The sequence below is a fragment of the Pygocentrus nattereri genome, chromosome 1 (assembly GCF_015220715.1).
Source record: "Pygocentrus nattereri isolate fPygNat1 chromosome 1, fPygNat1.pri, whole genome shotgun sequence".
NCBI classification, from domain to species: Eukaryota; Metazoa; Chordata; class Actinopteri; order Characiformes; family Serrasalmidae; genus Pygocentrus; species Pygocentrus nattereri.
This window is the reverse complement of record NC_051211.1, coordinates 10,019,848-10,042,884: the sequence shown is the minus strand read 5'-3', so window position 1 is coordinate 10,042,884 and position 23,037 is coordinate 10,019,848. Positions and strand designations below refer to the sequence as shown.

The 23,037-nt window shown below is 36.8% G+C and overlaps 1 protein-coding gene across 2 annotated transcripts; it reads right to left on the bottom strand.

The window, feature by feature from the left end:
* Window positions 1-1,986: 1,986 nt before the first annotated feature.
* stxbp2 (syntaxin binding protein 2) lies at window positions 1,987-22,057 on the bottom strand. Of its 2 annotated transcripts, none has more exons than XM_017701553.2 (19): window positions 21,991-22,057; window positions 19,378-19,427; window positions 19,214-19,295; window positions 17,563-17,639; window positions 17,364-17,439; window positions 17,028-17,131; window positions 15,783-15,937; window positions 15,044-15,128; window positions 14,111-14,241; window positions 13,129-13,236; window positions 12,912-12,969; window positions 10,726-10,791; window positions 10,542-10,622; window positions 5,932-6,073; window positions 4,643-4,749; window positions 4,448-4,546; window positions 4,255-4,340; window positions 2,808-2,968; window positions 1,987-2,588 (listed from the first exon to the last, which is right to left on the bottom strand). In XM_017701553.2, exons 1-19 carry the CDS (start codon window positions 22,025-22,027, stop codon window positions 2,509-2,511), a joined length of 1,785 nt encoding a protein of 594 aa, XP_017557042.1. In that variant the 5' UTR covers window positions 22,028-22,057; the 3' UTR covers window positions 1,987-2,508. The 2 variants fall into 2 exon arrangements, with proteins under 2 accessions (XP_017557042.1, XP_017557041.1); XM_017701552.2 differs by having other exon boundaries at window positions 2,808-2,965.
* Between the last annotated feature and the right edge of the window lie 980 nt (window positions 22,058-23,037).

Here is a 23,037-nt window from a genome sequence, read left to right as displayed (position 1 = left end):
GTTAATATCATCAGTTACATCATGAGCTCAATTTACTGAAGCACTGATTCGTCAAACCAGGAGTTTTTTAACTACATATAATACTGGGCTTCCTCGAGGAGAGGTTTGAAAACGGTTAAACAAACATACTGACATCCAGTAAAATCACTAGTTTATATATATATATATATATATATATATATATATATATATATAAATAATGTGTGTGTATATATATTATTATATATTATATATACATACACACAAACATACATATATATATATCTGTGTTACATGTATATGTTTGTATGTTGACATATGGCTGAAATATATATATATAGATTTGAACATGGCCAATTTCAATTTCAAAGTCCTTATATGCGAATGCATAGCATATTAAAAAATCATATATTGCCATATATCAGATTTCCATATACGTGAGGCTAAGTGCTGAAGCTGAATATTCCTAAATGATCACTAAGTAGCTGTTTTATGCCAACAAATCTTTTCTTACATGAATAAAAAGAAAAAGTGAAAATGAAACACTGCTTGGAAAATATTCAAAAGAAACTAAAAAATGACAGCAAACATGTAGACGCACACTGTAGGCTATATATGTATAGGACAGTATGAAATGTGCCCATTCGTACAACTTATCAACCACACAAACACTACAACCTGAAAAAAAGTCAGCATTTTAAATCCAACTTAGTACCTGATGCTCCTCAGCAACTCCATTTGCTCCAGAGCCCCCCTCTTCCCCTTCAATGGACTTCATCATGAATGTGCCTCAGCTGCTGCAAACTAAACAAGCATCTGAACCAGGAAACTCCAAAAGTTTAAAACTCTGATGGGAACAGTGCACTTCCTGTAAGCTTATGGCTACATGAACAACCAAACTAGAGAGGTGTTTCCAGCAAATGAGACAGTTTGAGGATTGTGAGAGTGCTTTTAAACGGTCCGAGTTACAAAGTATTAACCCCTACCCATTAAGAGACCCTGCCGGCGCTCCATGCATAATCCCAGATAAAAACCATGTAATCCCAACGCCAGAGGGAAATGCCACCGGCCAGCCCGACTGCTTGAGTGTTAAATAACTAAAAGATCAGTCATGTGATGGCAGCTGGGGCGGACACTGGTCCTTGTGGGCCAGACAAACAGTAAAGGCTAAGCACTCAAGAGGTCACCCAACTTGACCTGGACAACCTATATGCGTTTTGTGGGTGGAGAATAGAACACGAGTCATTTCTGTACTCCTCAGGAGACAGAAGTCATAAAGCCAAAGATAAACCAGGCAGATGGTGAAGAATAAACTGCCCACTCTGCAAAGCACTGGCCCATGTATCAAACTTCAAAAAAAAAAAAAGACAATTTCTTTGAAAAACATAAAGGCACATCACTAGGAAACATCATAAGGATGTTTTTGCAACACTTTTTCGTTAGATTTTTTCACCGAGAGGCCCACTGAGACCTTTCCTCAGTTACACACTAAACTAATTTAGAATTCTTTTTACACGACAATTTCAAATCTCTTTATCTATTAGCAAAGTCTCCCAAAAGCATAAATGTGAGACATTCAGCCCTGTTTTGTGCCTCACTGAGATGTCTAGGCTAAAAACACTCTTTATAACTTTGATGCAAATGGGCCAGGCCAAACTTTTGAAATTTAAAAGGTGCTCACATACTACATCAAACTACATAAAAAGTAAGGAAATTCAGCTTTTCATGGTATAAAGAATAGCAGAAAGACACTGGCACTGCATACACAAACAGCAACACATAAACTCTCATACATAAACCTGGTAAAATAAGGCATGCGAATAAAGTTTATTTTTAAGCTTTAACAAACAGACAAACAAACATTTCCCAAGTAACGTGTGTGATAACAAAGAAAAGTGCTGAAGTTTAGGATAAGACAAAGGTCTTAGAGGAAACACTCCCATCACCACGGCTTGGATAACCTGCCAAAGAGAAAAGCTAGTGTGGAACGGCCCTCACTGCTACAGCTTTTGCCAGCTTTCATTTATTAGCAAGGCACAAGGTACTGATCTTTTATGCAAGGTGAAGAGGCTTCATCTACATAGCTGACAGAAATAAGAATGGAAACGCAGTTAAATAAAGGCACAGTAATATTATATGTAAATCCAATGTGCATGTCTAAAGCCCTCACCAGTATCAGGACACAGGCAGGGGGGGTCCTGGGGTTGAGGGGACATACAGTATTTCATCCATACATTGGCAAGACATAACGGGCGGCTCTAGGAATGGATTCCAGTTACAGCATCATCATTAATGTCATTTTAAATTAATTAAATACCATGAATATATACACCATTTTGTTCACTCCACAAATTTCAAATAAGGAAACTTTAAAAGACAGTGAATCATCAGTGTACATGTCAAGATCAAAACATAAAAACATGAATGGTGAACTGGTTTCCTCAGACATTCAGAACTTCTAAGTATCAGGCTTCTGATGGACAGCATCAGGTCGATTTGACTCTCACACAAAGCCTGCACTTCTATCTTCTAAGCAGACGCTTGGTCTGGCTGGTCCAACTTCTTCAAATCATTCAGGAAGCTCGTTGGGGTCAGAACATGGGAGGAACCTAGAAGTGGATACAAAAATATTGCTGTTAATGCATTTACTTGAACCCAAGTCACAGAGTATAATGGAAGTGTTTTCAAATGAACTGAAAGACCCCAGGCTCATAAATATGAATTATACGACCCTAATCAAAATCCAAAACACATAATTACTAAATAATATGTTTGTACGCATGGCCTACATTTGTTTTTAAATTATCTGTAAATATGACTTCACCCACCAATCACAACCTCCCATTTTCCCTCGGTGGCTCTGGTGACTTCATAAGCCGAGCGCATTTCAGAGTGCGTCACGCCACCGATCACAAAGATGATGAGTCGAGGGCCGCTGCAGTACTCAGTCGCAGTCTTGTTTTTGTGCCAGTGTCCAAACCGTGCGCTGCTGGGGTTCAATTTACAACCACAGTGATATAATCAGAGCTACAATCAGCCATTTATGAAGTTTGCACAATAGGTTAATACACTACCGATTCTTTATAACAACTGCTGTAGAGAATTCTTCAAAATCAGAAACAGTTTCTTGTTATTTACTGAGACGAACATACACAAAATCCAAGCTCATCCATAATCAGCGAGTTCTGTCAATCACAAACAATCCTCCCTCAAACCGTCCTGACTGACTGCAGAAAATCTGTAAGTATTTGAAGATGAGGCCTGAGGTGAATCTAAAGTTATATTCAGGCAGGATTCGTTTTACTTGGAGAGGTACCCTAATTGAAGTAAGGCTGGCCTGAATCGTTTAAATAAGCTAGGTTTTTTTTTTTATGTTGTTGGGCTATGTGTATCATCTATAAATTAACTGCCAGGCCTTCTTCATGGCAAGAAGACCTGAACATCCATTTCTCTGAATCTGAGGCTTGCAAGCTGAATGTAGTGTGCATATAATGTAATATACATTTAAAATTGTAGCTCTTGCTGTATTTTTTTAATTGTGATTTTGATATTAAAAACAATTAATAAGTCAGACTTACTATATTGGTATTTGATTCTCTACAGATTGCAGCTTTAACTACAATACAGTTTGCTAGTAAAGGCTTTTTAAACAAAACCATAATTGTTCATAAATAGAAAATGTTTAAATAAATTATAAGTTTAATGAGTCAACACTTCATGACAGCATCCATTTCACGTCACCTCAAAGTGCAGTGAACTGCACCATTTTTCTTGTGACCACTGAAGCAAAAAGAGCAAAGATGGCCAAAACGTAATATTATCCTTATCCTAGTACTGCTTAATAGGCTACATGCTTTACCCCACAGCTGATTTCAGTTCATTTCTGCCATCACCAGAAAACATTCTAAATACATTGTTGCCACCGACTGGATATGTTTTGATTGTAGTAAAGTATATGGCTGATTTTGATTAATAATAAGACCTGTGATTTTAATTTGGTGTATAATGTTATTCACGCTAAAGGAATGACAATTAGTGCTGGGTGTTGTTATTGTTATTGAGTGTGGTGGTCTGTTGTCTAACATTGACATGAACATTTGGGCTATGGAAATTTGGGAAAATAGCATCGAATTTGGACTTGATAAATTTATTCCAGCCTGAAGAATGCTTTTGTCTAAGGCTAAGTCTATCTGTAGCTGAAACAAATCAACACCAAAGGATTAAAACTTTGGAATGGTGGTCCATGCTCTTGCATAATCTGTTTATCGCCCTTACCTTACTGCAGTCTGGGTGGTTGTGATTGGAGCGGGGTCTGATAGGAATGGCCATTGCTTCTTGTCCAACTTGTCCTCAATGAGGTTCTGAAGAAGGCCAGTCAGAACCATAATCAGAAACAGACACTAATACAGTTACACACATATACAACTGAAATGTTCTAATCACTAAGACTAAACAAATGTTCACCTACCTCCATGACATCTTTGAGGATGGGTGTCCAGCGGGACAGCTGGTATGTACTTTCGGTTCGTTCTTTCCTCTCTGGCAGGCTCTTGCCAGCATTAGCACCCTGTAGAAAATGCCAGAAAATTCAAGGTCACCCAACTGGACAGCAGCTGTACTATTTTACCACTTTTAGCCTATTAGCCTTTCCTTAGCCACTCACCCCAGCGATGATGGGGCAGCCCAGGTGCTGCATGCTGGTAATGATATTCTTGTCCTGCTGTACGTCGGCATGCTGGATAAGCTTTGTGAGGTTTTCTTCACTAATACCTAAGAAAGCAACAATGTACATTAGGGTTGCAAAATTACACCTAAAGCTGGCAACTCAAAAGCATCTATTTTAGCAATAAGCCACAAAAGGCTGTGCGATTATTGTGATTTTTTCCACAGGGAAGACAGTTTTAGGTATTCTGCTTCGTGTCGGGCCTAAGAACACCCTTCCCTGTGGTAAAATCCAGTAATGGCCTCAAGTATTGCTTTTATAAAACTGCCAACCACCATAAAATGTGATATAATGTACAATTATTTAATTTTTTTTACGTAATTATTAATAATAGTCAACATAAATGATCCACCAAGAAATGTAGTTCTTTTATAGTATGCCATCATTGCCAAGCAACCATGGACCATGAACCATGGATATTGCAGCCCAGCAATGCAAAATACAGCTAAAAAACATTTGGGACTCAGACGCATATTCGATAAATGATGCACTATTTGGCTGTACAGCCGTTTGGGTTTCAACCTGGGTTTTAAAGCTTCCTTTAACTGAAACACAAACAAATTGAAGCGTGTAATCCATTCACGTGAGATTTTCTAGACTTTTATACTGCCGTTTTGCAGCTAATCACACCATAAGTACTGCAAGGCTGCGTTATTAATGGTGGAGTTGTTTAGCCTCTTAACTATCTGTCAGTCTGTTAGTCAGCTGACCAGCCAACATATGTTGCCAGCCCCTCAGTTATAACAAAAAACGGGTTCTTGCTTCATCGATATACTTGGTTTTAACCTTATTGCTTCAGATTTCACTTTCATAAATATCACATTTTAACCTCAGAAGGCACATGTCAGTACACTGGTGGTTTTGGAATGCACATATTTGCACTGTAACATTGTAGACATGTTTCTAAGAAATTAACTATTTCAAACTATATCAAAACACTCTGAACAAGATGCTACTCAAAGTATTTTTGGGTAATTTCTATAGGTCATGAAATATTAACACAATGCCCAGCTTCTACCCTACATTTTAAAATGTTTTTGACAGTGACAAAATGTTGAAGTCAGGGGTATCATACTACACCATGGCTATATTACTACACCATGCCTTTTTTTCTGTTTCTACAATACATCTTTTCAACACAATTATCAAGTTCTTCTTGAACAGAATAGCGTTTAGTGTCTGGTACTCCAACACTCCGGTGAACCTTCAGAAAACCCTGAAATCCTTACCCTTCTTCTTGTGGAAGATGTAGAGCAGAATGATACGGATTTTGTCATAGGGCTGAATCTCCTTGTTGAGCAGGACAGGAACGATGCTCTTCATCGCATCTTTGATGGGCTCCCCCTCTGCATCAGATCCCATAGCGAGATCCTGCATAGAGAAAACAGCACAGCCTCTTTATAACAACAGAATGCATGATCACTGCAACAGCCACTGGTGGTAAATGGGTGCCAAACACTGAGGACAGACAGTTCACTGCTGATAGATAAACAAAATCTCAGCAAGCAAGAGTTATAAATTGTTATTTTGTTATATTTTTACATAAAATTATTACATAATGAATTACAATTCAATCTACATTTAGTCTAGTCAGGCCTGAGTCTGTACTTCCTAGCTTTCCTCTATTAAACAATCGCAACAATATGGTAAAACATAACTCCCCTTATACTTGCAAATTTACAAAATCACAAATTTGATATCTACTAAAAGTTTAGAATCCAGACCTTTCACAGAAAATATCCACTTAATTCAATGAGAACATTTAACATAAAATTGAATATAGTTAAAAAAAGTGGTGATTTTTTGTATCTATTTATGCAATTAGTGCATTTTTTTGGGGGGGGTTGCCCTTTAAACCAAAAATAATTCCAACCTGAAGTCCAGCTATTCGTGTGCTGTATGTAGCTATGACTCTGTAGTCCTCTTGTTCAAATACAGCTTTTAAATGCTAAATTCTATTGTTAGCTCTTTTAAAATTTCCAGCTACTGCAATGTTGTGAATTTGTTCATCACTAAAGTACATTGATTCAGACGAATCATTTACAAGAAAAACACAACACTGATGCCCATAACGTCAGTAATATCAGTAACAGTAGCACAAAATGTTGCCTTTAGACTACACTGGGCAGGAGAACTACAGATCAATAAACAATCCACAAACTAACAAAAGCAACACCAAACAGCAACAGCAACCTGCAAGCTAAAAAACACTGATATATATTTTATCAGTGGGTGAAATTTCATATCACAATATTTAAAGATGTTTTCTTCACGATTCCAGATATGTAACACAATATTTTGACAAACGGACACAATGCACTAGAACACCACATTTAAAAACAACCATCAAAAACTTTTGAGCTGAATAAAAATACTGCTTTTAAATTACTGAAAGCAATAAACACATTCAGATGAAGATTATTTTGTACACTCACACAACTGTAACAAAACAACTCTTATTAGGGTCAAATAGAGCAAATAAAACATAAGATTAATCATGATTTACTACACAAACTGATATGAAGAAGTGATTAATTATTTTAATCATTTGACAGCCATAGTAAAATCATAACATTCATTTCTTATGGTGACAGTAACGTCTACTTCTAACACATAAGCTTATTGTTTCATTAGGCATGTTCACACCTTCTGTGAAAGCCTGGCTGAAAAACATGTCTTTTTGTTTAATATTGGAAACAATAACATGCGCCATAAAAAGTTTTTTATAAAATACGCAATACATTTTTCAAATTTTCAGAGGAAGCAGATATTGACACCTTGGCACACTGACATTCAAAGTGTGAATATTTATGTCAGTGTTGCTGTTCTTTTGACATTCTGAGACAGCAGGAAGCTTGGGTAGGGGGTGAGATGTTTATATATACACTCAGATTATACAGAATGAATAAAGTCTTTATAAATATGTTTAAAAATATATTACAACTTCATATTCTTATGAAAATCTGTAATTTGTACTCCTTATATGCTATCTTGCGATTTTCAGTGTCCATGTTCATGACCAACATATGAGATGCACATTATTATAAACTCTAGTATGATTGTTTTCTGGCAAGTTATGCATTTGGATGAGATTTGAACCCAGCTTGTGTGACCAAATGCAGATCAAGTGGACAATCCATTAACGGACGGACAACAGCAACATAACCACATTGTACAACACAGTTGGGCAAGAACAGGAGCACTTAAGCCTACAATGAGAGCCAGAACACGCGTGATGGCTGAGTAAAAAGCTCAGCAGGTAAATCTGCTTGCAGGGTTGCAAGATAATGGCAATGTAAAGCCACTATGGTGTTAATGGCCTGTATTCTCAGGGATTACATAATGGCTTCCTGTACATTATCAGCGCAGCAACAGTAATATTTAGCCCTTTAGAGGCCAACTGCATAATATAACAATATTTAAGAGGTATAATAGTTTAAGGTTTAAGAGGTAGACAGCATGGCACTGGGTGTGTGACCATCTAAAATGTTTGAAATGAGATGCATTGTTGTGGGTCGGGAGGCTGCCATTAAACCACATCTGTTTGGGTGCTTATGTTCAGCTGTATGACATATTATATAATAACACTTTATACAAAAGCAAAACTGTGCATTAAATACAAACAAACAGATTAAGAAGTCCTTTTTGCATTTCTGTATTGGGCTCATCTCTACTCCAATTCGTGCCGTATTCTGCTACTGAAACATACAACCTTTTGCAGGCTTCAAACAGGAGAAAACACCCAAGCGAAGCCCACAACAGTGACGTATCCTGACACTACATGCATTCTCAATATTTGTGCACCACTTACAAAATCCACTGTAAACAGAATCCTACTCAGATAAAAATCACCTGCACTCACACTCAACTACCATAACCGATCCTGCAAGCAAACGGATCTTTAAGGTCAACAATGTATATATCTTAAAATATACATACTAAAACCAGAGCTAGATATAGGAATAAATGTAGAAAATCATAATACTGCAGCATATTTATGGGTGTAATATTCTGTATGTTACAGTCTTAAGCTTTATATTTTAGAATAATTTGGCCTAAACAAAACAGCGGAAACTATTTGCATCTATTTGTTATTATTATTATTATTATTATTAACAGCATTTGGCTGACGCTCTTATCCAGAGCGACTTACAATTTGATCAATTTTACACAATTGGCCTGACTGCATGTCTTTTGGACTGTGGGAGGAAACCGGAGAATCCGGAGGAAACCCATGCAGACACGGGGAGAACATGCAAACTCCACACAGAGAGGACCCCGGTCGCCCGGCCGGGGAATCGAAACCAGGACCTCCTTGCTGTGAGGCGACAGCGCTACCCACCACGCCACCGTGCCGCCACGGTGGACATTCTACGTGTTTGCACATCCACAGAAGTTAGAATTCTGGAGAAAGGAAAGTTAGGTTGGCACAGTGAAACTTTCATTCAACTAGTTGCATTTTGTGAGCTGCCTGCAACATAATTTGCATGCATCACGTTCAGCTACTCGACTCGCCAAATGAGCAACTTGTATTTCTGATACACTGTATCCTCGCTATATGAAGTAATTCACAAGATGTTATTGACACATTTGCAGCATTTTTATCAAATTCATCTAATTTATTTCAAGCTGTCAATGCTGTTCCATTTTTCTATATACATATATCTTTCATCTATCCACAGTTCTTTATTACATATTTGTTTTTTCTGTAACGTGCATGTTAAGCCATTAAAAAGTTAAAAATTAAGTTACCATTATGTTCACAGTCTATTTAACACCTTGTTCATCCTGCCCTAGAAGCACAAATACACTGAGGATCACATCTCTGTCTCCCTGTAATCATTTTCATTCTTTGGATCCCGAACAAATCTGAGCTAAGGTTTGCTTCTTTGTGATCGGTTCTTATATGGTTTTCACTCAATTCCGAGCAATCTAAATGTATTTGTTGTATCTGTTTTGGATAATCTTGGATTTTGAAGATCAGGTATCAGTATGGGTATTAGAAGTGAAAAAAAATGGTTTTGGTGCACCCCAATTATCAATTTTATTATAATATCGTCTACCGATCCAATGAAATCAGTCAGTGAAAGTATGCCGCTTGACACGATTGCATGACACATAACCAGTTTTTTGACTGGCTTAAGCTTGTTCCATGAAGTTAAGCCACAGTTGCAGCTGAGCTTTAAATGAGTTGAAGAACACTTTACGTAATGTAACTCACATGCAATTTAGCTTCATGTAAATTTCAAACAGTCAGTGTAATATGAAAGTTTCACTGTGTAAAACAAGTCTGAAGCTCAAGGAGAATTCCAGAATTTAAAAAATTTCGGCGTAATTAAATGGTTAAGATGTAAATCAGGATTCAGAGAGGTGTGATGTAAAATGTTCTGTTTTAGAGTAACAGTGTCAAAATGTTTTACAATGGTGGTGATATGAACTAGACATCTGAAGAGTTTAATGTCTTGAATGACAAAAAGATATTACAGAAAATAGTATGATTAAGATGCAAGATGTCTGTGGCACATATTTTAATCAATTCACGGTCAAGAGCTACATGTGGGGCGCTAAGGCAAGAGAAGAAAAGGTAAGTGAAAAAGTTTTCAGATGTACTTATTTTGTCAACATTACGTTGTAAGTAAGTAAATAAAAAGTATGAAGTGGTGCATTTCTCTCCAGTGCAACACTTCACATCAAACCATTACGAACAACTTTATTTACATCTCAACAATTGAAATATGTAGATTTAAAAAAATAACAATAACAAAAAATCTGTGGAATTCCTTTTTAAAACGCTGGGCAAAAATGTACTAGTCTGATTTATAAAGTAAAAAGCACTGACCTGCTCCACCTCACAGAGCTTGTCCAGAGAAGCCTTGAATTTCTTCATGCAGGCATCAGCCAGGTTCAGATGAGTGGAGTACTGTGAATCAAGCAAGAAAATCTCATCATCCAACTCCATGACTGATAAACTGTCTATGGGTGGTAAATATGGGTGGAAACTATGATGTACAGAAAAAACTGACCAGGCCCAGTTCTTTCTGATATTGTGGCATCTTCTTCAGCATCTGAGAGAGGTCTTTGATGTTGGCCTAAAAAAAGACAGACATTATATCATTCTAGATTACAAGCAAAAATGAGATTGAGATTAGTAAAATTTATAGGTTAGCAAGCAAATGTTGGGTTAAATTAGCAAGAGCGAACCCAAAAATTTTAAACTAAACCTTAAACTAGTTACTTATCTAGCCAATAAAACCAAGTTTGTTGTATACCACCAGATTAAGGCTGGATATCATTAACATACATACAATATTTTATATATATAACTGCTGTGGGAACAACTCCAAAATTACAGAAGGGAAAAAAAACGAATTTATTTTTAATGTAAGTCAGTGGAATTTTTATATATATATATAAATAACATTGCTGCTGTTGGAACAAAACCTTGTTTTGTATATATATATATATATATATATATATATATATATATATATATATATATATATATATATATATCTTGACTTTTATATTTCTTTTGATACAGACACCTTTATTAATTTACAAACTGAAAGAGGTTGTGGTTAAAACTAAAAATGACTGCAACGTTAATAGCATGCTTGCAGAATGTAATTTAAAAAGCCAATCAACAGTCTAGCTTTTGGTACAAGCATGCTTATTAGCTCTCTGACACTGACTACTGACTACAGAAGCTTAAGTTTGAATTACATTGAATTTTACAGTACTCTGTAGAATTTAAGTTGTTTGTAATTTGGGCATAAAGGTATAAAGGTCTGGCCGGGCCCTGCACCAGACACTATGTGATAACATGAAGATGAATAAATCTCACCATATGATTACTATACCAAGTGATTTTTGAAGCCAACACCTTCCACCTGTTGAGCTCTCTTTATTCTAGTGATGCACTTCAAGCCAAAAGTTTAAAGGTAACACGGTAATTTAGCTAAATTAAATGATAAGATTTTGTTGATGAAGATAAGAATAGAAGTGTGCTGTCTTCTAAAGTATCCAAACAACCCTAATCAGTGAATTTACATAGTGTATCAGTGTCTACTGACAAGAACAAAAGTTTTGACTGTCTGCAGTAATAGAGCACATTTAACTCTATTTTAACTTCACTTGTTTTGTTGCTGGTGATTTTCACAGCAGCTCTTATCATATCCACCAGCTTCTCACATTCAGATAATCCTGAAGCTTTGACGAAGTGAAACAGTTGTGATAAACTGGGTGTGAATGGGTGATTGATTACATTTTTATCACTATATTTTCCACTGTTTGGCCAATAACAATATATCATAATATCTAAAAGAACAATAATAAATTGATAATAGCAATAAAACCACAACATTTTATTATTATTATTATTTTTAGTAGTAGCAGTAGTAGTAGTGTTGCACTGATATCACATCAGTGTCACTGTAAACACAACATAGATAACTAAAATAGAGAATACTGATACCAATAAGCAATTTCAAATGCAGTATTTCCCGCTTGGCCGAGCATGAATGAGATACAGACCTTAGGATGTAACTGCCAGGCTACGGTTTGCTTCCTTGTGGTTCTTATGTGGTATTCACTCATTTCTATATAAAATATAAACTATTTTTAAAATGTTTGGCATAATCTTGACTTTTAAGGAATAGAAAAATGGTATCAGTGTATGCCTAACTATTGTACATTTTAAAACAGTAATAGTAATAATATTTCTAATTATGATCATTATAATAATAATAATAATAATAATAATAATTCATTCTTAACTGAACAACGTGAAGCTTTCTTTTCTATATCGTATCATTACAGGCACTCTTCTAAAGTTACTCTATAGAACCAGTTCTTTATTATTCTCTCATAGAACCTCTCCCTCTTATTTGTTTTCACCTCCCCATTTATCCTTGATTCTATTTTCATCTCTAAAATAATATTTAGATACACCATTTGCTGTAACAAAAGCAGATGGCTAATCCATGTTTGCAGAGTTTACCACTGTACTCCGCCTGTTGGATGGGTTTTACAAGCTGATTTGCTCTTTTTCATCTTGAACAACAGATAGAGTTACATTATTCTGCCCATAAATCACAACAAGAAATAGTGAAAACAGAAACCTTTGCAAAGGAAAATCTCCCGGTATGCAGCTATACCTCCCTACCCTGACAACAGAGAAACATGCTATTTATACTCAGCATCTCTGTACCTTGTCTGTGTTCATCCTTTTACTCTCACAAAAGGTGCGCAGCAGCTCTGTCACTTTCCTGCAACAGACAGACAGACAGACAGACAGACAGACAGACAGACAGACAGACAGACAGACAGACAGACAGACAGACAGACAGACAGACAAGGGCAGCTGGTCAGGATATGTTAAGAAGAGAGGTTTTCTAAAGGTTCCTCTGAGAGTGCACCGTTCTTACTTGGTGACGTCAGCTATGTGCATATGTCTGAGCTGAACCCACAGTTCGTCGTTCTCATCCAGTAGAACCTCCTTTGTCTTGTTTTCCCCAAGACCAGTTGTCTCATACCTGCAAACGTGTGGATAACAGAGAGAGCAAATTACAAGCTTTGTCCAGCAAGTGTTTATTCTACTTCAAGGAAGAATGTCTTGCAGTCAATTAGGGCTGCAATTAACAAGCATTTCTAAAAGTATATATTTTTTCTATTTTAATAAAATTCATTTGACCATTTTTTGTATAGGTTAACTAACTGAATCAGTATACATTTTGCATATCGCAATCTATATGCATCATATGAACAACAGAACATAATGAAGTACTTCTGATTTTAAGTAAACAAGTTGAATTTTTTCCACGATCAACATCTACAATGACTGACTTTGCAGCCCTACTATGAATGACATTCATCTACATGAACTGCTGGGTTTAATTTCAATTAGGGAACAATTCATTGCATTTATATCCACAAATTGCAATCTGAAAAGAGCAGGTGCTCTAATCATATTTAAATCACTCACAATATTTGGGGAAAAAATACAATTACATATTCTCCACAAAATTTCCAGCCCTAAAAACAGCAACAAGGGTGGGTAATATGACAATTTTTATCACTATCATGATAAACGACATCACAGACCATCATAATGCACTTCAAAGCGTATATGATGAATATGATCAGTACTTAAAGAACAGTGTTCAACTGCAAGTTTCAGTACAAACAGAGCATTAACCCTGTTTACTTAGATTTAGTGCAGTAAGTGACATGTTGAATAAAAATCATATGCTTATGTTTTTAAAGGTGACAGTACTGGTTCCAACTTATCAAACATCAGAAAACTCAATATTGTAATAAATGTTGTGATCGTATATGTTAGCAACCATGCCAAACATTATTTGAAGACGCACTAATTATTGAGAAACATGAAATGAAATGATACTTTACTTGTAGATGTCTTGGTCAATCTCCAGCAGGTCATAAACCATAGCCTGAAAGGTGAGCTCATGCAGGAGGGGAGAGATGGGGTCATAACCACGGTCAACAATCAGCAGCTGAGAGCGCGCCTTGTCTGTTCCCTGTGCACAACATGCAAAGACACATTAAAATGCACATTTTAAAACTTCACTATGTTACCACAGGCCTGAAGGAGCACTGAGACTTTTTTTTTCTAGTTGACACTGGGGCCATGAACACCAATGAGGATATGCTTACTTCATAAAAGGCTCTGAATGTTAGATTCCATTACATTTTATTCCTGGCTACAGTTTCACATACTTTAGCAAAAGCCAACTAGCCTTTGAGTCAGACACAATTGAAAACAATAGCAAAGCATTCAATGCATGCACTCACAAAGGGAAGAATGTTACTGAAGCTGGAACATTCAGTTTCCGTAGGAAAGGATAAAGATGAGAAATGAAAGGGAAATAATACATTTAAAGAAAAGAAACAGAATGGAGGCTAAAGAAAAGAGAAGCCTGAGTGAAAGAGATGTAAATGAATATAAGCAGGGATTCAGATACGCACCTCTAGCTCAAGGAAGTACCAGCTGAGAGAGAGAAGTAAATGAAAGAGAGAAAGAAGACAGTCCAAAAGACAGCATAAGAAACCACACCACAAAGGCAAGACGTGTTAATTAGAATAGCAGAAACTCAAGGGGGTGTGATGGCAAGTTTTAAGGTGTCATATGTTTAAAAATATATATTTAAAAAGATAATTCAACTAAACTGGTATCATCACATGCCTGATCAAACTACCCCTTTTTAAGATTAGCCTTATTCTGGTGGACAAGAATCACTACATGTGTACAGATAAATGTTTTAGCATGTACAAGGTCTGCTTGATTTGGCCGCTGCATAACAATGATATACAATGCCCCACCTCTCCCATACTGGGGTTGTCTGCCTTATGTGCATTCAAGCGGTCCAGCACCATCTCAGCCAGCTCAGCATTCTCCTTTCGACCCCTGAGAAAGACAAGAGTAGAGGAAGAGCTCTCCAACAAGAAATAAACCACAGAGCTCCAGAATAGGCAACTGATCAACAACATCTGATCAAGGTTAGGGCTGTCACGATCAATTATATGAGTATGATTATGTTAGACTGTTTGATGAATAAGCACAATTGATTTTAATAGGCTTCGAAGAACCTTTCAAATATTACAAAATGTTTGATTTTGTAAAAGATAAACTAGGAAGCCTTTAAAAAGATGACAAACTTTTTTTAAAACCCATTTATGGTACACGAAGGACATTAAAAACCAAAATAGACCCAAATTAGTTTAAACATTTACTAATATTTTATCATTATTGAGATTACACCCCAAAACTCAGAAGACACATCTTGGTTCACTGGTCAACTGCATGGTAAATAAGATGGCTGTATTGGCAACAAAGACATTGTGACCCCTGGTTCCTATCACCACCACTGTACAGATGCACCATCTCACAAGAACCAGCTTTGAATGACATCAATGATGAAATTATGAAGAAACTGAAAAATCAGAGGAATTCTCCTTTATCCTTTATTATTGCTATTATTAAAGTTACTGTGACAGCCTAAATCAGGTCTAAATCTAAGCCTTTATCAAGAACAAAAGTGGGAACAGAGCAGAAATGTACTGGCGGTAGCGGATGGCAGGGTATTCCTTCAGTGTGTCGCACAGTGTTGCAATCTGCTCTGCCACGGCCTCCATCATTTTGGTGCGCTCGTCCTGGTTAGTCCTAGTGGGACTGTAGAACAACTCCAGTGAACGGGGATCATCCAGAGAGAACACCTACAAGGGGACAGAAATACAAACAAATATTAGTACATCTCTCGTCTTGAAAGCCTAAACTGCAGAGGCTTAAGAGTTCATTCTATTCTTCATCTAAATACACTATTCAGTATTACTGTGTCACTTATGTGGTTATAATAGTGAGAAATTTCTACCAAAAACAATCACAACTCCTTTTTACATGACCATTTTCTATTAAACAGGCTGTTTCGGTTACTGTGCCTTTAAGACAGATATATGTAAATGTGCTTTGTTCTGAATGGCTGCCCTGCACTGTGCATTAATCAAAACAAAGTCCATGTTGAAACACTCCTCATCATTTTAAACCCATGAATGGGTGGCGCTAAAATGCTATAGGCTAAATAAGTGGATATATGAAGTTGTAAGAGATCTGGGGATCTTGCCCATTCAGCTACATGTTATTCAATGGTATTAAAGAATCAGAATTATAATCATTACAGGAGTGTTATTATAGTTCATATATATGCATAGTGTGCCAGTTATTAATAAAAATTATTAGTTAGATTAGATGTTTTCTGTGCCTTGAGTTTATCTTTACGGTGTCTCTGGCTGAACTAATCTAGGTCAAAGCAGATGGCCATGGTCGCTCTATCAAGGGCAGATGACGGATAGTTAAGACTTGAGAGAGGCTGAACTCATTGTATTGGCCTAGAGGGGAGAAGGAGCGCTTTAATGGCTCTCAAGCCAATTTGATTTATTTTCTTTCACCTTTCTTAAACTTTTTCATATTTAGCGTGATTTTTATTTTTTTATATTTTTCCTTCATTATCATAAAATTGTTTTGTCCAGCGTAAACTGGCAAAACTCCTTTTGAAGTTCGGGTATTTATGGTATCACAAAAAACAGCGAACTCAAAATGGGTTATTTTTTTAGCCTGATTTCTATATTTGGACTGCGTAGGCAAACAGTGAATGGTACATAGTGAAACTTTAACATTGCTTACATACTACTGCAAAACAAAGACTTATTTCAAATAAAAGTGAGAAATGTGGTGTTTTTGCATGATATGGGCCCATTACAAAAGGACCCCCTCCCAAAACAACAAAACAAAAACACAATTAATCCACACCTGAGACTCATATGGTAAGAAAGCCACATTAATTTCCTTCAGTGTCTTGATGACTCTTGACACCCGTGACTTTGCAACCTCAGCAAAAAGGCCGTCTGGACAAGCTGAAAATCAAGACAACAGAGACAATGTCAGTATATGACACTGAACACCTGGTTACATACAAGGATAATGAACTTAGCTAAATCACCGGATGTCTAAGTGAACGTAAATGCAAGTAAATACATTCAAATGATGTTGTCTAAATGAAAGTTAACATATATGAATATTAGAGGCTGAGCACAGTGAGGAAAACTGCATTAGGTAACAATAGCAGGTGTGGTTGAGTTATCTTACTGTCTGTAAAGAAGATGTGTGCAGCCTTGTACGTAAAAGCCGAATCTTTGAAGTCACTGACCAGAGCCTGAACTGACTACATTGGGGGGGAAGTGAAACAATTGTTATGAAGGCTGAAAATGAAATGTGACTGGAAACAGTAGATTAAATTCCTTATTCAATACTAAAACGTATAACTCATCTAAAAAAAAAAAATGACCTTTTGCACAGGGGAGATGAGGTAGATGGCCTCTAAACTAGAAATCGGCTCTCTCCGCTTATTGATATCCTCCACAACTGAAAGAAATGACATACAGACAGATTGTTAACACATCCAGTATGATCCTGTTAGATCACTGCAATAAGATATAAAGTCATTCATCAGAGTAGTTTGATGTGAAAGATATTCTAGAGAAACTTACTGCAGTCCGAATTGTTCACAGTGGTGGTGATAGGAACCAGATGTCAAAAGCATTTAATACCTTTCAAAGCTACGTCACAGAAGATTATTACACTGAGACGTTGTTTTACAATAGTTTTAGGATACAATTATGGTCTCAACTGTATTTTTTTATATGTTCACACCAGAAAGGTACATATTGGGCACTGAAAGACAAAACTGTGTTTAAAAAAATGATTTACCACCAATTTACTATCATTACAAATAAAAACACTCTCAATAAGAACAAATATAGGTCACACTGGTTATTCTGGACAGTAAATAAAATGGCTACATGTGTATTGTAGACATTGTGACCCCTGGTTCCTATCCCCACCACTGTAAAGACAATCGAAGCTGTTAAGTTTCTTTACAATTAACCATTTCACACCAAACCACTTTGAGTAAAGTTGTTGACATCTCAACAGCTGAATTATGCAGAAATATCTAAAGCTAAAGGCTGCCACACCCTGGCCAAGAAGTCTCTGCTGCCAGACCGCATATTTAAATAACAGCAAATTTAAATAATTTAAATAATTTAAATAATTGTAACTGCTTTATACCTGATGTTTCATATTACTATCACAATCACCGCCACCTTACTATATTCTTAAGTACTTAAATCTTGTGTACATACTGTAAATTCTCTATATTGTCTTAAATTATTAGTAAAGTGTTTATTTTTACATAAATGGCTGCAACTGTAACAACTGCAATTTCCCCCTGGGATCAATAAAGGAATCTGAATCTGAACATAGCATAGAGGATGCATCACAGAAAAGTGCTGATAAAGCTCAAGCTCATTTTACACTCTCCAAATTTAGATTTAATGGAATGAAACTTAACTGAGTAAATTTGTGACGTTTGGTATCAGCAAGCTAACTTTATAACCTTGCTGTTTTCCAGCTAAGGTACAATGTGACTAAGCCAGGAATGTTGGCTAAAGTGAAAAAAACAATCAGCACTTGTCTCTTTATCTTAAAGAATTTAGACTGAAATCTTTTTTTGGGCAAAATTTAAGCCATGTCACCTACTCAGGATGTGTGATCTAAGTCTGTGTTTAACACCTTACAACAGACTGCCAGTGTCTCTCAGCGCGTCAGGTGTGGTAGCCTGTAGCCAAGATCAAGATTCCTATTCTTTTGTTTTTGAGGGTGTGGAGGCATTTTAAAACAAATTACTTCCCAAATTTGAACATTAAATTGGACTGAAATGCCCATCCCTACTCTTAACACATCTAAATCGGGTAATTAACAGTTGAACATGAATTACATGGTTGGAAATAAGAATGCGATAAAGTTAGTAAACAGGCCTAAGTGTCTATTCCACACAAGAACTGTTGACATTGCTTGATGATTTACAGTAACTCTGGGTAGCGTTACACCAAGCAGCGTAAAGCTTATTAACATCTCATCAGAAAGACTTTACTCACTGGTAACACCTTCCGCCATGATGTCCGACATTTTACAGCACGAGGAAAGAATCCGCATGCCAATATGGTCAACAATAAGCACCTGGAGAAATAAAAGCAAACACACAGAGACTTTAATGCAGGCGACTGTAGAGTACGACAAATTCACTGGCCACTGGCTTTACCTTCCATTCTCCATCTTTCTTGATGCTCTTGAGGACTCCATTGATGATCTCTGAAAAGAGAGGAGAGATTAGAACTTTTTGCTTGGATAGCACAATTTTTCTTTTCCAATGCGGATCCAATTTATTTTTTCCACTAAAAAATATTAAGCTTTAAAATGAGCTCCAGTACTTGGTAAAAGTCAGAGATCACCCTTCATTCATTTAGTTTATTTCCAGTCAAAACTGCCATTAATGACAAGTCATTCATTTCTGAGTCAGAAAAAAAGTTTTTTAAAGAAAACAACACGGAAAACTCAACAATTTCCTATGATTTTTCAGTATTTAATGTGTCCAAATATTGCCACATATATTACAGCTTCCACTCTTTTCATTCAGTTTTCAAAAAAAAAATCTGCAAGGATATTTTTTTCACACCTCCAAATTTCAGTCTTAGAAGTTGGTTGCAGGTTCTGCTTCTCGTGATGCAAATAATCTCAAACACATTTGCTGATTTAATGTCTGGACTCTGGGGTGGTCAGTCCATTGCTTGAGAACATCAGCAGCTTCGTAGCTATATTTGCAAATTTTCTGCATTTGTGTCAGTTTCCTTTTCTCAGTAAGGGCTTCTTGTCAGCTACACATCCTTTCAGACCCATAGCCTCTTCTCATAGTGGAAGGATGGATAGAAGCAAGATCTGAAGCAAGAGTGGAGCTCGATTTTCTCCTCTCTGCCAAAGATGAAAGCTTTAAATACTATTTTTTTTTAATCTGATGTGGAAAGCTTTGGTGGAGTACCAGGTCTTGACGGTTGTTCGGACTTTCTCTGTAACTTTAAATTACCTTTTGAACTTCTGTTTTTTTCACGTATTTTCCTTTGACTTTCCCATTTCTTAAGCAAGTAGATTATCTTACATCTAACCTCTTCAGAAATGTCTTCTGAAAAGTAAAATAACTTGTACCTGATGGCCGTTTCCACTCTTAGCACAGGGCTGTATTTTGATTAGAAATGAGCATCTAAAAGTTGGCTATCATGGTGAACCTACTCAATCTTTTAGTCCTCATACTTTACTACCCCACAGAAAGAAACATACAGCTAACAACACCACATCACACACAGTGAGCACTATTTCAGGACAGATTTGATAGAGGAATTCATTATTTTTTCTCTCTCCGATATTCCTGCCTGTATTCGCTCAATACCAGTACCCATTTACGCAAATATACCATCTCTTCATCGGACAGCACTGTTTAGTACCACACCCATCTGAGCAGTTCAGAAGAAACTAAACCCTGACTGGTCAGAAGTGTTTGTTTGCAGCCCACGTGAAAGAGGAAGTGAACAAGGAACCACTCACATTAAATCAATTAGATCATTATAATAAAAATATGTCAACTCTGTGCCTGAAAACGGAGCGGAGACAGAAAAAAGAAGAAGTCTCTGAGTCTTAGGGTGCACCACAAGAAAATGCCCCACCAAGAGAGATGGTAGGTCAACTTATAAGCATCTCTACAGCAGCTGTGATGTGTCACTCATGGTGTTTATGTCCTCTGGCATGAAGTTATTATGAATTATGTGATGATCTGGGTGAGTTTAAAGGGGAAATCCAATGATTTTTTAAAATTTAATTTATAATTGAATTAACTTCCAATTTCAATCCATAATTCAGACATAAAGTCATTCAGAGAGATTTGATGTGAAATAATTCATTTGCAGAGAAACTTACCAACACAGATTTTCTTTACAGTGGTTGTGATAGGAACCAGAGCTCTCAATGTTTACAGCAGTAAAAATACACCAACGAACCTACATTTGTCTTCTAAGTTTTATACATGCAATATATATATATATATATATATATATATATATATATATATATATATATATATATATATATACACACACGTAGATAGATAGATAGATAGATAGATAGATAGATAGATAGATAGATATGACACAATAGGGACTATTTTACCTTAGAAAATACGTTTTAGACCAAAACCTTGGCACACAACTACCGTAAAACAGTGCATGCTCAGCCCACTGATGTAATAACCTTCTGTGGGGGAGCTTTTAGAGGTGGGCGTCTGGTTCCTATCACCACCACTGGGGACAATTCCGACTCTTAAAGTTCCTGTAGAACGAAGCATTTCACACCAAACCAGTCTGAATCTGAATGATTTTGCTGACTCGGTAACCATTTAATCTTGCAGAAATAAAAACAACAACTCCGCTCTAAAGCTCTTCCTCAGCCTGTCCACCGTGAGGTCAGTCACAAGACTGGGAACCAACGGGACACACCATAAACCCAGAAGCCCACAGCGACCATCACAGCCACTGACAACGGCAGGCCTCGAGCTGCGGGCAGCGACCGCGGTCAGTAAGACGCTGCGGTCAGTTAGACGCTGCGGTGTGAAGCCACTCGGCCGTTTTAACATTAAGCGAGCCAGTTTCCCAAAACCCAGGCGGAAGTTTCGCATCGTCGGTCGTACTTCGGCTAAATGACGTAACTCTCGGCATTATTCCCCCTTTAAATCAGAACAGCTGGATAAAAAGCCGCCCGAAAGTCTTTATGAGACAAATACGTAGACAACGTAACGTTTCAGTCACGCGTTTCGGTATAAATCGTCACTTACTCTCGCCCACAATCGCTTTGAGTCCACTCGGAGCCATTTTGACACTTCCGTGTTGTCAGACGTCCACAGCGGAGTGATCACGCCCCGACCAGCGTCTCTGTTAGCCCGGCTCTGTCTGCCTTTTCATAATAAAAGTCCGTGGCGACTCCTCGAAAACATGACTGCATATTATTCACCGCTAATTTCAAAAGATAACACAGCCTATTCGGTACAGCGCTAGAGTCGGTGTCGCTTACAGTGAGAAAATTTAAGCTACATTTTGTATTCTTATCCGAGGAGCATATATATTCTCACAAAACAGACATTTAATTTGGATCAGAATCGGATTTTTAAGCACCCTACACTACACCAATAAGAGTCATTGGGCAAGACTCCTAACACAGCCTTCGCCCTCCTTTGTATGGTATGACCAGCCAAATGCTGTAAATGTACTGTTAGTATTATTATGAAGACATCTGACAAGTTACCAGGTTTTATGGACATTTTTGAACGCAGAAAAAAACAATTAATCGATTAATTAAAACTGCTATGGCAACGGTGAAAAAAATGGCAAGTTAAAAGCGGACTATTAAAAAGAAATTAAATTTGGCTTTAGCTTTACATATAATGATTTATTTTTGCTGAGATGAAATGCAAAATAATTGTTATTGTATTACCAAAATACACAAACCGATTAAAACTTTATTTTTGAGGGTTTTGGTTCAGATTTAACAGAGTGTTTAGATGGTGGTAGATCTTCGTTTGAGGTGTCTGAATGAACAACTGAAAGTTTCTTGATTGTCTTAATCATTAAAATATTTGTAAATCATATTCACGTAACAATAATGAGAATTACATTAGTTTTCAATGCATTGAAAATGTTGGGGTAAAGTAGGGCAAGGCAATTCTGTTTGAATAGTTTTAAACTATTCATTTATTTATTTGAAATATTAAATTCTGGCCTATTGTTGTTCAGTCCTCTAGTAAGCATCTGTGTGTGTGACAGGAAAAACTCTCTAAAAGCATGAAGAGAAACACTGAGAGGAACCAAAACTCAAAGGGGAACTC